Source organism: Alternaria novae-zelandiae (assembly GCF_023758075.1).
Source record: "Alternaria novae-zelandiae strain BMP 2774 chromosome Unknown scaffold_17, whole genome shotgun sequence".
In the NCBI taxonomy this organism is placed as follows: domain Eukaryota; kingdom Fungi; phylum Ascomycota; class Dothideomycetes; order Pleosporales; family Pleosporaceae; genus Alternaria; species Alternaria novae-zelandiae.
The window spans coordinates 13,713-28,161 of NW_026056977.1; the positions used below are offsets into that span (position 1 = coordinate 13,713).

General features: G+C 53.3%; 6 protein-coding genes across 6 annotated transcripts; 3 read left to right on the forward strand and 3 right to left on the reverse strand.

Moving 5' to 3' along the window:
* Positions 1 to 158: 158 nt before the first annotated feature.
* J4E88_007820 (uncharacterized protein) lies at positions 159 to 2,231 on the reverse strand (the record flags this gene model as incomplete). Its single annotated transcript, XM_049401435.1, has 1 exon — positions 159 to 2,231. The coding sequence occupies one exon, from the start codon at positions 2,229 to 2,231 to the stop codon at positions 159 to 161; it is 2,073 nt and encodes a 690-aa protein (XP_049252508.1).
* A 499-nt stretch (positions 2,232 to 2,730) lies between these two features.
* J4E88_007821 (uncharacterized protein) lies at positions 2,731 to 5,612 on the reverse strand (the record flags this gene model as incomplete). Its single annotated transcript, XM_049401436.1, has 2 exons — positions 2,731 to 5,432; positions 5,489 to 5,612. 2 exons carry the CDS (start codon positions 5,610 to 5,612, stop codon positions 2,731 to 2,733), a joined length of 2,826 nt encoding a protein of 941 aa, XP_049252509.1.
* A 614-nt stretch (positions 5,613 to 6,226) lies between these two features.
* Positions 6,227 to 7,773, reverse strand: J4E88_007822 (uncharacterized protein; the record flags this gene model as incomplete). Its single annotated transcript, XM_049401437.1, has 2 exons — positions 6,227 to 7,045; positions 7,093 to 7,773. 2 exons carry the CDS (start codon positions 7,771 to 7,773, stop codon positions 6,227 to 6,229), a joined length of 1,500 nt encoding a protein of 499 aa, XP_049252510.1.
* A 1,101-nt stretch (positions 7,774 to 8,874) lies between these two features.
* Positions 8,875 to 10,101, forward strand: TIF34 (translation initiation factor eIF3 subunit; the record flags this gene model as incomplete). The annotated part of the gene is made up of 5 exons (XM_049401438.1): positions 8,875 to 8,919; positions 8,978 to 9,016; positions 9,065 to 9,086; positions 9,140 to 9,613; positions 9,665 to 10,101. 5 exons carry the CDS (start codon positions 8,875 to 8,877, stop codon positions 10,099 to 10,101), a joined length of 1,017 nt encoding a protein of 338 aa, XP_049252511.1.
* Positions 10,102 to 11,056: 955 nt separating this feature from the next.
* MBF1 (multiprotein-bridging factor 1) lies at positions 11,057 to 11,624 on the forward strand (the record flags this gene model as incomplete). Its single annotated transcript, XM_049401439.1, has 2 exons — positions 11,057 to 11,218; positions 11,313 to 11,624. The coding sequence occupies 2 exons, from the start codon at positions 11,057 to 11,059 to the stop codon at positions 11,622 to 11,624; spliced, it is 474 nt and encodes a 157-aa protein (XP_049252512.1).
* Positions 11,625 to 12,366: 742 nt separating this feature from the next.
* On the forward strand, positions 12,367 to 14,119 carry J4E88_007825 (uncharacterized protein; the record flags this gene model as incomplete). The annotated part of the gene is made up of 4 exons (XM_049401440.1): positions 12,367 to 12,501; positions 12,630 to 12,836; positions 12,925 to 13,550; positions 13,780 to 14,119. The coding sequence occupies 4 exons, from the start codon at positions 12,367 to 12,369 to the stop codon at positions 14,117 to 14,119; spliced, it is 1,308 nt and encodes a 435-aa protein (XP_049252513.1).
* Positions 14,120 to 14,449: the final 330 nt, after the last annotated feature.

A 14,449-nucleotide genomic window follows, 5' to 3' on the forward strand; every position in this document is an offset into this window, starting at 1 on the left:
ACCACAATTCTATCCAAGGACGAAGAAGTCTTCTCACTTTCATCTTCATATCCCTACATACACAGTGCGTAGAACAAACTCCATTCTGATTTACCTGCTCTTCTCTCTCAGTCTCACCTGTCCTTCCCTAACCCCATGCTACATCTCTCATTCCACCCTTAATCCAACTTCGTTGTACCAAACAACCTATGCCCCGTATCGGTACCCCCCTTCCCCTTGTACTTATTCCCACTCTTCCTCAACGCCACAACCCACAACTCCTTATCATCCCTCAACATCTCCGCAAACCCATTCCCATCCCCCTTTTCTCCTTCTTCTCCTTTCTTGACTACAACAGCGCCCTCCTGTACCACCCCTGCAACAACCACAACCCGAACTCGTGGACACGCCTCTCTCAACGGCACCATGAACTCCACAATCGACTTGCCGGTATTGATTACGGAGTCGACAAGGATAATCGTACGCTTGCCCTCGAAGTTCTTGGGGTCGATGTCAGAAAAGACCTTCGCGTGGGCAAATGCCGCGCCGGGAAGCGCTTTGCTGACGCCGAAGGCCATGGGTTCGCCGCCGCGCATCAGAGGGATGATCAAGGTGGCTTTTTCGTGGCGGAAACGGTAGCCGTCTGTGAGGCCGCCTTGGAAGTGAGGGATGGCGATTTCTTCTAGGCCAGTGATGGTGCTTAGGTATGAGGTTGCGAGGTGGTAGCCTACCTGCTCGTGCGCTTTGCGTAGGCTGTGTGACTGCTTTGTCGCGTCGCGCGTTGGTGTCATGAGAAGCTTTGCGGAGGGCTGGCTTGTTGCATGCACGAAGCGGGTTGATGGATCGCTGTGGACGCGGAAGATGTGGTCTAGTTCTGTTTCGTCTAGGGCGGCTTTGGGTAGGGTATCGAGATCAAGACGTGGAGGGACATTGGGTGGGAGGAGGACCTGGAGGGCGGATAGGCTGTTGTCGTTGATGGATTTGGCGAGGGTTTTCTCCATGGATGAGCTTCGGGTGGCTTCGTCTCCTACGATGATGTATGCGCCGTCTGCTTTGTGGAACATAGTCATGTCGAGGGGACTGTCGCCGAAGGCTAGTACTCGCAATTTCTTCTTGTGGAGATGGTCGACGACGGCGCCTTTGAGTTCTCCAGTCACGACGTAGCCGTCTGAGATTTGTCCGCCTCCGATGACCTTTATGTGCGCCAAATTGTTGCGTTCCAAGACTAGCTCCCATACTCGGCGGATACCACATGTGACGATGAGTGCGTCCACATGCCGTGTGGTAAACCATCCAGCACGTGTGAGCATCTCGATCATATCAGGGTACATCTCAACTTTGGCCGCGACACTAGCACATATGGCATCGAAGTCATCTGCCTTCTCTTCGTAGAGCAGCATGGCCTGCCGGAAGGCTGCATACGAGTAACCACTTTGGAAGACTTCCTTTAAAGGACACTCGGTGGAGCCATCTGGGAGCGTTGTCTCCTTCCAGAACATCAGTCCAGTATCGTGAGGAGCCAGCGTCTTGTCCGCATCCAGCAGAAGCACTGTATCGAGACCGTCTTGATCGCTAAGCGCAGTATCAACGGCCTGCTCAACTGCAATGGTATTCGCAGCCTCAACATGGCCTTGGAAGTTGTTCAACAGTGCTGCGAGTCGCTCTCCAGTTCGTCCCGAAGTTGTGGTTGGCGTCTCAGTGATTGTAGTAAATAGTATACCGTGATCACGGCAGACGGCACGTAATTCCGTTATCTCGGCTTCTTGCCACTTCCGTAGTTGCTCAACTGGAAGTTGTTTGCGCTCTCTGATGTTGTCCTCTTTGGTACGCGTGGCAATGATCTCTGGGTCGACTAAAAGACAGATGATGTGTGTGTAAGTTGCCCAGTCCTTCTCTGTACCCACTCTCTTCGGTTCGTCCTTGTCGCCTGCCTGCCAGAACATGTAATGACCCGCAATAACCCCTGTCTTGACGTTTGCCTGGCATTGACTGGCAGCGAGGGAGAGGGCTTGTTCGCGGGCCTCGTACTGTTGTTCATCCTTCATCTTCTTGAAAGCATCCAATCCACCGCCCACAACATTCTCCAGAAGCGAAGAGCCATCATAGAAAGTGAAGTGTTGGTGTGCGAAGTCGTTGTCGTTCTTCAGTTGCTTTAGCAGATATGACTTGCCGCTTCCAGATATTCCGTAGAGTCCAATCATGGTGGGTTTGACAGGTTCAGTCGATCCTGATGAGATTTGAGTGTCGGTCATCTTGCTGAATGTCTGATGTTTTGAGGAAGAACGGCAGGTTCATGTGTACGCGGGTAGCTCTGCTATATGTGTGGGAATGCGAGTTGCTTGCTGCCTGCGCACGAGAACAGGACATGCTGTGGCAGTCAAGCACGCTTGCACAGCATAGCTTGCGCGCATCTACGAAAATCAGCTGGGTCAGTGGGGTATGTCATGTGCAGTTTACATCAGTCATCTCGACAGCACATCTCTTGATAGTTGTGAAAGTCAAAGTATGCTTCTCTATTCAATGTGAATAATTCATCCTTCCAGACAAGAAACCGTCAAAGTTGATTCGACGCCATACCAAACGCTATGCATACCGTCCCAATATGTGTTGAATAAGAAGCCCACCCAGATGCTGTTGAACATGCCTAGTGCGCCGAAGAACGCCAATCGTCGTCTCATCATACATGATTGTTCCAAATGAAGCTTGTTGAACGCTTCACTCGGGGTTGTACACCTTTTTTTCCATCATAGTTTAGAACATGCCGTTGATCTCGCCAGTCTCAACATCGACGTCGATGTTGAGGTATCCGGGAGCAGTGGGCAGACCGGGAATAGTCTGGATATCCGCTGCGAGCGCATACAGGTATCCAGCACCAGCTGCCATGCGGACGTCCCTGATGGGAACGGTGAAGCCAGTTGGGGCGCCCTTGAGGCTGGGGTCGTGAGACAGAGAGTACTGTGTCTTGGCTACGCAGATGGGCAGGTTGCCGAAGCCCTGCTTGACGTAGGTGTCGACCTTCTTCTGAGCAAGCTCGGAGAACTCGACGGCGGAAGCACCGTACATCTTCTTGGCGATGGTCTCCATGCGCTCTTGTACTGTACCGCTGTTGACGTCGTAGAGAAGCTTGTAGTCGGGCTTGGGCTTGGCAGAGGCCTTGATGATACCCTCTGCAAGGTCTACAGCACCCTTTCCACCCTCCGCAAAGTGGTTGGCTGGGATGGCGTCCTCAGCACCGGCGGCGATGGCCTCCTCACGGATCACGTCGATTTCGGCTTGGGTGTCCGTCGCGAAGCGGTTGATGGCCACGACGACGGGGACACCGTACTGCTTGGCGTTCTCAATGTGCTTCTTGAGGTTGACGCAACCAGCACGGAGAATGTCTACGTTCTCAGTGCGGTAGACTTCGGGCAGTTGGGCACCGGGGCTGATGTCGGGGCCACCACCGTGGTTCTTGAGAGCACGGACGGTTGCGACAATGACAACAGTATCGGGCACAAGACCAGAGGAGCGGCACTTGATGTTGAAGAAGCGCTCGCCACCCATGGTGAAGTCGAAGCCAGCCTCGGTCACAACGAATCCGGTCTGGGCGTCGTGGTCCTCATCAGGCTCGGTACCAGCCAGCTTGAGGGCAAGCCTGTCCGCGATGACGGAAGAAGCACCAATGCTGATGTTTGCGAAGGGACCGGCGTGAACGAAAACGGGGGTACCCTCAAGGGTTTGCATCATGTTGGGCTTGATGGCATCAGTAAGCAGAGCAGTTAGAGCACCGCCAGCACCGATGTCATCGCAGGTAACAGGGTCACCAGCGCGTGAGCTGGCAACGACCATGCTACCAAGACGCTCGCGGAGATCTGACAGATCCTTGCTGAGCGCAAGGATAGCCATGCACTCACTGGCGACCGAGATGTCAAAGCCAGTCTCGCGAGTCTGACCCTTCTCTGTTGGCGCCTGGCCGACTGTGATCTTGCGCAGATGCCTGTCGTTGACATCTAGCACACGTCGCCAGGTGATGGTCTCTGGATCGATGTCAAGCCTGGCGAACTTGGAGATCTCCTCCTCGGTCAGATCATCTGGGTTCGTCTTGTCGATACCGAGCTTCTTGAGGCGACGAAACATGACGGGCACAAACTCGCGCTTGCCCTTCTTGGCTGGAACTAAACGTTTGTACAGAGCAGCATCCTTCTGAGTGTTCTCGTGGAACATGCGCGTCTCAATAGCAGCGGCAAGCAGGTTGTTCGCGGCGGTGATGGCGTGGATGTCACCAGTGAGATGGAGGTTGAACTGGTCCATGGGGATGACTTGGCTGTAACCTCCACCAGCAGCTCCACCCTTAATACCGAAAGTCGGCCCCATACTGGGTTGACGCACGTTGGCGAAGCATATCCTGCCAAGGTGCGCGCCCAATGCTTGCGCGACACCGATTGTGGTGGTCGACTTACCCTCGCCGAGCGGCGTGGGAGTGATACCGGCGATGAGGACGTACCTTCCGTTGCGGCGGTGTTCAAGTCGCTTCAGCAGGGACAGATCGACCTTGGCTTTTGTCGCGCCGTATGGCTCGAGCTCGTGTGGCAGGATGCCAACCTCCTTCGCTACGGTTGTGATCTGCTTGGGGTGCTGCTTCCGCGAGATTTCGTGATCGGCGGGTATGGGGTCTTCGATGCGGATGGGAAGAGCCGAGATCTTGCGCTTCTTCTGCCTGTCGAAAGTCGCGTCGGCCGAGTCGACGAGGTTCTGTAGCAGCATGGCAATGGTCATGGGGCCTACACCGCCAGGTACCGGGGTGATGTGCGAAGCTACCTCGACGGCGGAGTCGTAGTCGACGTCTCCTACCAGCCTCTGCCCGCTCTTCTTGGTGTCGTCGGGGATGAAGTTGGTACCAACGTCGATAACGACGGCACCGGGCTTAAGCCAGTCTCCCTTGACGAACTGCGCCTTACCGATAGCAGCAATGACGATGTCTGCGCGGCGAACGACCTCTGGTAGATCGGCTGTACGCGAATGGCAGACGGTGACGGTCGCGTCGGCGTTCTTCAGCAGGTAGCTGACGGGGCTTCCCACGATGTCGCTGCGTCCCAGTACGACGGCGTTCTTGCCAGAGATGTCGATTCCGGCCTCCTCGAGCAGAACCATGACACCCTTGGGCGTGCATGGGGTGAAGAGGGGCTTGCCGCCGCGCTTGGCCAGCTCACCGATGCTCTGGATGCCGAAGCCATCGACGTCCTTCTCGTCGGCGACGGCGGATGTGATGGTGTGCTCGGAGATGTGCTTGGGGAGGGGCAGCTGGACGAGGATGCCGTGGACGGCGGGGTCGTTGTTGTACTCGTAGATCTTGTAGAGTAGCTCGCCTTCGGTAAGGTCTTCGGGGAGATGGACGAGCTCGCAGTCGATGTTGGCCTCCTCGGCGGCCTTGAGCTTCATGCGCACATAGGTGCTGGAGTCGGACCTGTCGCCCACTGTCGCGTGTCAGCACTCTGCCTCTATCAGCCCGCCGCAATGGGATGCGACTCACCCTGGACAATCTTCAGGCTCGGGCGGTATCGCGGGTTCTTCTCCTGCTTCTCCTTGATCTTCTGGCCGAGCCTCTCGCGGATGCTCTTGGCAATGGCGGTGCCGTCAATCTTCTGTCCAGCCATGGTGAAGCGTGTGCTGGAGAAGTGCCTGGAGGTCTGCGCAGTCTTGACGACGGTATATAGTTGGCGGGGAGCAGTCGAGCACCAATATTTTCTCAGCGGGGTAGCTGTAGCTTGCGGAAAGCCACGGGCGAGAACTCCAACGCGTCCGCCGCAGATCGGATATACTTTCATCGTCCTACCAATCCTGTCTGCGTATCTTTTCCAAGTCTAGGATGCACGGCGCGACGTGTTGATACGCATTTCTATGTATGTTTCTAATGACTCAGTCTGGCGCGTCCGATAGCACTCTGGACCCCGGAAAAAGATCAGAACCCGCCGACGCCAAACTTTTGCTCCGCGACTCGCGTGTGCGTTATTACGTACCACGCAGGGTGCTAAGGTCCGAACGGGCAAAACAAGCAACGCGACTTCTCCAACATGGTTCATTGTACTGCTACCAAACCAATCCTGCCTGTAGCTATCATCTTCTCCGCCTGGGTTGTCCTGTGTATTCATGTACTGTACTCTGCGGGTCCGCAATATTTCACAAAGCTACATCAACCCAGGGAAAAACTGACCACTCTCGAGCCTACATCGACGTTAGGTTACCCACTTTGCGTGTCTCCATGTAGTCTCTAGGCCTTGGTCGCATCCATCAGAATCCCATACATGACAAACATTTTCTCTGCTTTGAGCTTGAGATCCTCCGCTTGATCTGCATGGCAGAAGCGGGCAAACCTGTCCGGGTGCCAGAGATTCCGTGTCTCTTTAAGCCACTCGTACGAGTATTTACCGGAACCTTGCAGCAGTGCCGACAGATCGTGAGAGCAGATGCCCAATGAAGAGACCGAGACCGATTCCTTAAGTGGTTGACATTCCGGCCTAGTGCACTCGTCGACGTAGCTTGACATCGCTGGGAATTGCTGTAGCTGACCGGGTGTGAGGAGCGTCTGTAGGTCTTGCTGAAACTGTACGTATACTGCCTTGGGGTCTTTGTGCACTGTGAGGTCGCCAAATTCGATCCAGGAGCCGTGCACATAACCCTTGAAACCCTTTCGGTTGATGACTATGAACCAGTCACGACCCTCGTCGCGGATGACCTTGACTTTTTCGCCTTTCCTGAGCTCTGCCTCCCAATTGTCTGCTCTGTGCGGTCGCCCAGACTTCTTGACAGTTGCCCACTGGAAGGGTACAGGCTCCTCTGGCTTTCCCGGTATGTGCTGCATACGCTGTTCGAACGCGGGCGCAGGAAGCTCGTTTCCATCGGACTCGTTGTCCTTGACCGTGCTGGGACGGGAACTGCTCGGTGTAGAAGTGTTGCTAGTATGCTCCAGATTGGTGTGGATAGCTTCTCTCTCGAAGCCAACAACGAACGGCGCGTCCAGTCCTACCGAGTGTTTCTTGATGAACACGAAGGTCTCGCCGTTTTCCGCATGCGGGCTGATGAAGACGTACTGGGACATGTTAGTCGCGATGTAAAATAGCACATTTGCGTACTCACAGCGAGCTCTTCGTTGATCTTGCGCATCCGCTCATCTCCTTCCAGACCTTTCCAAAGCTTGTTCCATTCAATGCTCATGAGCTTGGCCTCGAAGTTCCAGAGATGACGGTCCCCGCTCTTGATATAGTATGACCCGTTGGCATTCCATTGGACGTTATCTAGCGTACGGGCTACCCTCAGTTCGCCGTTGATAATTCCGTTACCCTCACGGGTTGCGGAACTTCCCTCTCGTAGCTTGGCTTGTAGCTGAATTGGGATATTCGCACATGCCCACACCGTACCCGACCATGCTACGAACGAGTCGGCGGCGCCGAGCTGTACGCGGAGACCAGACCGAAGGTATTCGGAATCCTGGATGGTCTGGATGAAAGACTTCAGCGCCGATGGGACATCAGGTCCGACCATGAAGTGCGTTGTGCCGTCTTCAGGCTCCCAGACGAAGAACCAAGACTCGGGTCTGCTGCCATAGGAGGCCCATGTGATCTTCTTGACAAGACCCCGACCTGCGCCGACAGCTTGGAACAGCCTGGGTGGCAGATACGTAGCGCTGTAACCGTTGGGAGTACCGATAAACTGATCGCATCCTTGGCCCAAGGTTATGATGTACTTGTCCGGTGGTAAAGGCCTGAGTCTTCCTAGCGTAGCTGTAATGATAGAGGGAGGAAGCGCTGCAGAAGCCATATTGGAGGTGGGGAACTAAACAATGTGGAGCCTACATCGAGGTTAGGCAGCTGCTTCGCTTGTTTTCATGCTGATGTAGTCTGCAAACCTGTTCAGTTGCCCTTCCTGTATGAGGAGGTCGCGAGATCCGCGATTCGAATTTGGCGTATTTGGGAAGTCGCGCTGGAGTATTGTGGGCTTACCAACCGCGAGGTGGAAGGAGCAGCGCGTTTGCGCCAAGACTGCGCTCGCAACGAACGGAAAGCGCGACGTTAGCATTGTCAGTGAAAGTGAAGACGACAGTGAAAAGTATGAGGATCACACGATAGACTACGGGGAGAAACAGCGCTGCGCGTATGTATTTGGACTGACAGTAGCACAGTTACCAGTAGACTAGGTGAGATCGCGGTCTGCAACATGTTGACGCCTTTGAAGCTCTCGAATATCATCAGTCTAGGAAATCGGTGCCGATACAAGTATTTCTCGAGAGAGTATCGATGGTGATTTTGAGGAGATGAGAGCTTCAGAATACTGGGGGCACGGGGAAGGCGCGCTAGTCTCCATCCTATACGTTGTTATAGAGTTACAAAGAAGTCATTAGAACGCTGGAGTAATCCGAACAGAAACGGATGTAATGACTCTGAAATCGAGAGTCGTGAAGAGCTGACGAGATTCACCAAAATCAGATTTACCAGCTCAATTACCAAGAAACGAAAACATCTTACCAACTTACGAACCGTTCACGCTATGAGTCACCAGGCTGTGTCTTGGTACATAACACAGCTAACCCCTTGCTGATATCGGAATACATGGAGGCGGAGATGGTCTGCTGTGAGTCACCCCAGGAAGCATCGTTGAGCCGGACATGGACCCTACCAATAGTCCCAACCCAAAATGTATAGTCACTAGGCTTTCGTAATGAACAGCTGAGTCAATGCGGAGAGATGATGTTCAGCACGGCGTTCATCTATGGTTGCGGGACAAAGCCGCTAGTCGGCTAGCGCCAAGCAGCCCACTTCGCCCGCTGAACGTCGATATGCACAAGAGTCACCCAAATTTCGAGACGCCGCCCGCCACATATAAGCCGACACACCACCCCGCCTCCACACACCCATCACAAACATGAGGCCCATTCTTCTCTCCGGTCACGAGCGTGCGCTCACGCAAGTCAAGGTTCGCATGCGCCGTGCGTAGGATGAGGGACGAGGAAACTAATGGCATACAGTACAACGCAGATGGAGATATCATTTTCTCTGTATCCAAGGTACGTTTTCCTCCCGGTCTTCTGATGCGCGGAATCTGATTTTTGTAGGACCACGTCGTTTGCGCCTGGTGTTAGTAAACAACCTGTACAAGAGGAATGCGAATAGAAGCTGATGCGATGCAGACTCACACAACGGCGAGCGAATCGGAACATACCACGGACATCAGGGAGCGCTATGGACGGTCGACGTAAACCCATCCTCTGAGCTACTGGCTACCGGTGGAGCAGACAACACCATGAGGTTATGGCATGTGCAGACAGGCAAGCTTCTCCACACCTGGGAATTCAACACCAGTATCAAGCGCTGCGAGTTCTCCCCAGACGGCAGGCAGCTACTTGGTGTCACCGAGAAGCGATCAGGTCATCTCTCCACCATCTGCGTCTATCCCATCAACCCCGACCCGGAGGCGCAACAGTCGGACGAGCAGCTGCTCAGGATCGTATGCGACGAGTCCAAGGCGACAGTCGCTGGCTTCTCATACCTCGCAAAATACATCATCAGCGGACACGAGGACGGCTCGATAACCCAATGGGATGGCAAGACTGGAGAGCTGCTCAGCTCCAACTACGACGTTCATGAGCCAGACATGCAAATCAGTGAGTGTCATGCACACCTCTTTGGCTGGAATGGAAGCTAACAGTGTGCAGCCGATATCCAATGGGCTCCCGATCGGACTTACTTCATAACCGCCAGCAAGGACAAGACCGCGAAGCTCGTCGACGTCGAAGAGCTCAACGTCCTCAAATCATACGTTGCCGACACACCCCTCAACTCCGCCGCGATCACACCCGTAAAGGACTACGTTATTCTTGGTGGAGGACAAGCAGCCATGGACGTCACCACAACCTCGGCACGTCAAGGAAAATTCGAGGCCCGTTTCTACCACAAGATTTTCATGGAGGAGATTGGTCGTGTGCGTGGTCACTTCGGTCCCCTCAACTACGTCGCCGTACACCCACAAGGAACCAGCTACTGCAGTGGAGGAGAGGACGGTTACGTGCGTGTGCACCACTTCGACAAGCCATACTTTGACTTCATGTACGAGGTTGAGCGGGAGGTCGCGCAGTCGCAGTCGAACTTGTAATAGTATGACCTCACGAAGAATGGTTGATATGGTTCGATATGGCTGCATGCATGCAATGGCGTTCCGGCGGTCGGGTTGGGTGCTTGTCAAGATTAGACGAGCCTTTGTCAAAAGTTCATGAGCGATGAGGGCACATATAGACACTTTATCTAAGCGTCCGAGCACATGTACCTCATCAATGAAAACTTCAAGCAATATCTTGATACACATTTGCATTGTGGTTTATATATGTCCCGCACCAAGCACCAGCGCCTGCCCATAAGGAGCAGACACCCAAGCATTCGGTCAAAAGTACAAGCAAAGGGCTTGGAACGGGTTGGTAGCTGATCTTCCTGCTTTTGACAAACGAGTCCATCATCGAGAAGGAAGGACGACGTATACTGAAGAGGTTGTAGGTACACAGAGTACCAAAGGATAAAGACGCGTCGATGCTGCTCACTCGGTCGAGCGCAATGTGAGACGCGAAAGAAAAATATTTGTCAACGACCTATGATCCAAACACAGCGGCTGACTTCAATGACTGGTAGCTAGCAACGATGAGCTGTGACACACAATGAGTGCGCTCGTATTAGCCATTGCAAACGAATATTGAATGTAGTGATTGTTCGGTGAAAGAAGGGCGGAAGAACATTGAAGGGCTGAAGCGATCGTGGAAGCTTCGAGAGACCCTGTCCTAAGCGAGTTTAGCGCGTGGCGGTGACCTCACCTGCCGCTCCGACTCATCGCGCTCACACATTGCTCTTTGGGCCTCTACATAAGCAAAAGCTCAATCCTCTCTATTACAAAGCCCTTCACATCCAAATTACATTTCCTCTCTTCCAAGTTCGCCGTCTGACAAACTCATCGACGAACAATCACCCATTTCAAGAGGACACCCCACATCTGCGCCCAACTCAGCCTTCCGCACCCGACAACCACAACCTCAACCCTTCTACTCCTCAACACCACATTCAAGATGTCTGACGACTGGAACTCCGTTACCAAGATCGGCAGCCGCACTCGTGGTGGCGCCGCCGGACCCCGTGAAACCGTAGTCAAGGGCAAGTCAGCTCTGAACGCTGCCCAACGTAGCGGCGGTATCGTCGCCACAGAGAAGAAGTTCGCTTCTGCCAACGCCGTGAGTACTCCTTACACGTCCGACTTAGTTTAACAACTTCGTTCTTCGTGATTCCCAAAGTTCACTCAAAACAATACTAACCGACCAGCCACAGGGAGCTTCGTCAGAAGGCCAGCGCCTCACCAAAGTCGACCGTTCCGATGACATCGTCAAGCCCAAGACCGTTGGCATCGCCGTCGGCCAAGCCATCGCTAAGGCGCGCTCCGAGGCAAAGAACGACAAGGGCACAACTATGACGCAAAAGGATCTGGCTACAAAGTGCAACAGCACACCCACCATCATCGCAGACTTTGAGCGCGGCACAGCAACACCAGACCAGAAGCTGCTAGGAAACATGGAGCGCGTGCTCAACGTCATCCTACGGGGTGACAAGATGGGGCAGCCCAAGTTCCCGAAGAAGAAATGAGCGGGTCACTGCTAAGGTCGCAGACCGGGCGCAAGTACACGCTCAGGTTGCGATTTCGCGATGCGTTCCGCTTCTAAAAGGCAGCTTCGGTTGCGATAAGTCTCTTCTGAATTAGCGGGCTTGGGATGGGCGTTTGATGGACATCACGGTAGAATACCACAATGGTGGACAGCGTACGATAGCTACGGCCTAGCCTGTACTGCGCGGGCTTTGTAGCTCAGTCTCATTGAGCAGCTGTAGAAACTAGATGAAACTACGATCTACGCGCAAGCAATACGTTGCCTCCGAACATGCAATTGACGTCATCGAAGCTACATGATGCGCAGCATCGCATTAAATCCCCCGCTTGTATCCTCCTATGCGGCGAGTGAATCTCCACCCCTTAGACCCCGATGCTAGACAGATTCGAGTGCACCGACATATGTATCGTGATGCGGCCAAGTACATGATTGGCTCGTGCTAGCTAGCGACTCACCGTTACAACCGACAGCCCGCCGCCTACCTTCACAGCACAGCAACGACATGATCCAGTGAAGCCCTTCCATATTATGCTCATACCCTCATACTCGCACAAAATAAAAATTTGTGGTGTCGGTCTCCCCATGTAAACAAGCTGCCCATTCTAGCCCTACTGCACCTTCCAACTTCACCTGCGCACTTTCCTACGAGAGTGCCTGCGCTAACCTCTCCCAGACCCATCGTCTTTCTCTCTATCCTCCTCATCTTCTTGTTTTACTTCATCATGAGTACCACAGATCAAACTTCCACGGTTCCTGTCCCGGCAGAGCCGGCGCTGGACTACCACTTCAAGTACACGGTGCAGAAGGGCGTTTTCATGCAGAGCGAAGATGAGACTGATGATAAGAGTTTCGACTTCGTATGTTCAATCTCTATTCTTCCATCATTTGTAGCCAACAACGGACTTTATGGCATCGCCTGATTCTGTCTCTTTGTTCACATCACCTCAAGTTGGGGTTTGAGGTAGCTTGCTAACTATCGCGATAGAAGAAGCAGAACTTTGGTCTGATTGACCGTTCCTACCCAGGAGAAGATAACAGCGAAGAAAAGCAATGGAAGCGTCTCGAGAAATACGTGGCTAGTCTCGAAGCCGCGAAGAAAGAGGGTGAGAGCTACAAGGTACTCTTTCTGGGTCGCCATGGTCAGGGTTGGCATAACGTTGCAGAGACAAAATATGGGACAAAAGCTTGGGATGTAAGTTTCCAGCACTTGCTCTTTCCGGGAATCATTTCTCTTCAGACATATGTTACCAAGGAGACATAATGCTAACATAAACACCAAGTGCTACTACGCCGCCCTCGACGGCTACGATGGCATGACCTGGGCCGACGCAAACCTCACCACTGTAGGCCAAGACCAAGCTCTCGCCGTGAACAAGCTGTGGGCCGAACAACTACCCCTCGGCATTCCACCCCCACAAACTTACTACGTCTCGCCCTTAACCCGTACAATCGAAACAGCAAACCTGAGTTTCAAGTCCCTTCCACTTCCGTCATCCCACCCCTACAAACCTTTCATCAAAGAGCTCGTCCGCGAAGCCCTTGGTGTACACACATGCGATCGCCGCAGCACAGCCTCGCACATCAAAGCCACCTTCACGGATCCACCTCTCACCTTCGAATCTGGATTTTCGAACGAAGACCCCCTCTGGGAGGCTGGATACCGGGAACCGAGGTCTGCAAGACGGTATCGCCTAGCCACGTTCCTGGACGATGTTTTCGCCTCCGACGACAATGTGTGGCTGAGTTTTACTAGTCACTCGGGGGCAATTGGCAGTATGCTGGAGGTGCTTGGTCATAGGACGTTTGCGCTTGAGACAGGCGGTGTCATACCGGTCTTCGTCAAGGCGGAGAAGGTGCAGGGGAAGAGGGAGGTGCCGCCTAAGGAACCTAGTGCTTCGCCGCCATTGTGTGATGGACCGCCTCAGTAAGATCAGAAAGGGGCTCTGAAGCAGATTGAGGAATCAGATGATCGGAAATCCTATACTGTGGTTGGCGACGTGTAGGGTAGTCTAATTTGATAACCTCATCACAACCGAATCGATTGTTCACGGTTTGCTATGTCATGCGTGTAATTCACGACGTACGTCGCTTGCCATGATAGCACAAATATTAGCGAAAGCGCATAAATAATACAGTCTGCTCTCATATCCCCGTCTCATCGATTACCATCTACCGATTCCTCAGCAGCAGAAAATGTCCACCACTCCGCCTATCAAACGAGACCCCTCCTGGACGTTCGACCAACTCAAGATAAAGTACGACATCCTCTGGAACGCGTACTCTGATCATTACATGCCGCTTGATGATGATAGGAGTGAAGAGGATAAAAAGAGGATTGCCGAGCTTGAGACTTTGGTAGAGGATTTCAAGAAGAAGGACGAGGCCAAGCTTGAGGAGCAGAAGAAGAGCGAGGCGCGGAACAAGGCATCGATTGAGTCGCAGAAACCATACGAAGGAGACCCACACAATCTCTAGATGGAAAGGCTGAACGAAATGCTCGGGGACCTCGAATCATTTCCTGTTAAGTACTGTAATCCTCATGCAGACGTGAAATGAAATGAACCCTTACCGGTGAAGCCAAGCGAGACAATGGACAGTTAATGATGTGTTTCATTTGATCATAGGTATAGCTTAGGCCATCGTGCCGAGATCGACTCCTGGTACCGTGCCGAAAAGTCCCATCAGTTTCACCTCCTGCAAACAATACACGTGCTGTGCTGATATGTCCACCCCATCCCTATACAGACACGCTGACAAACCTTATGAACGCAACCCAGGTTCATTTTCCACTGCGCCTCTAATACG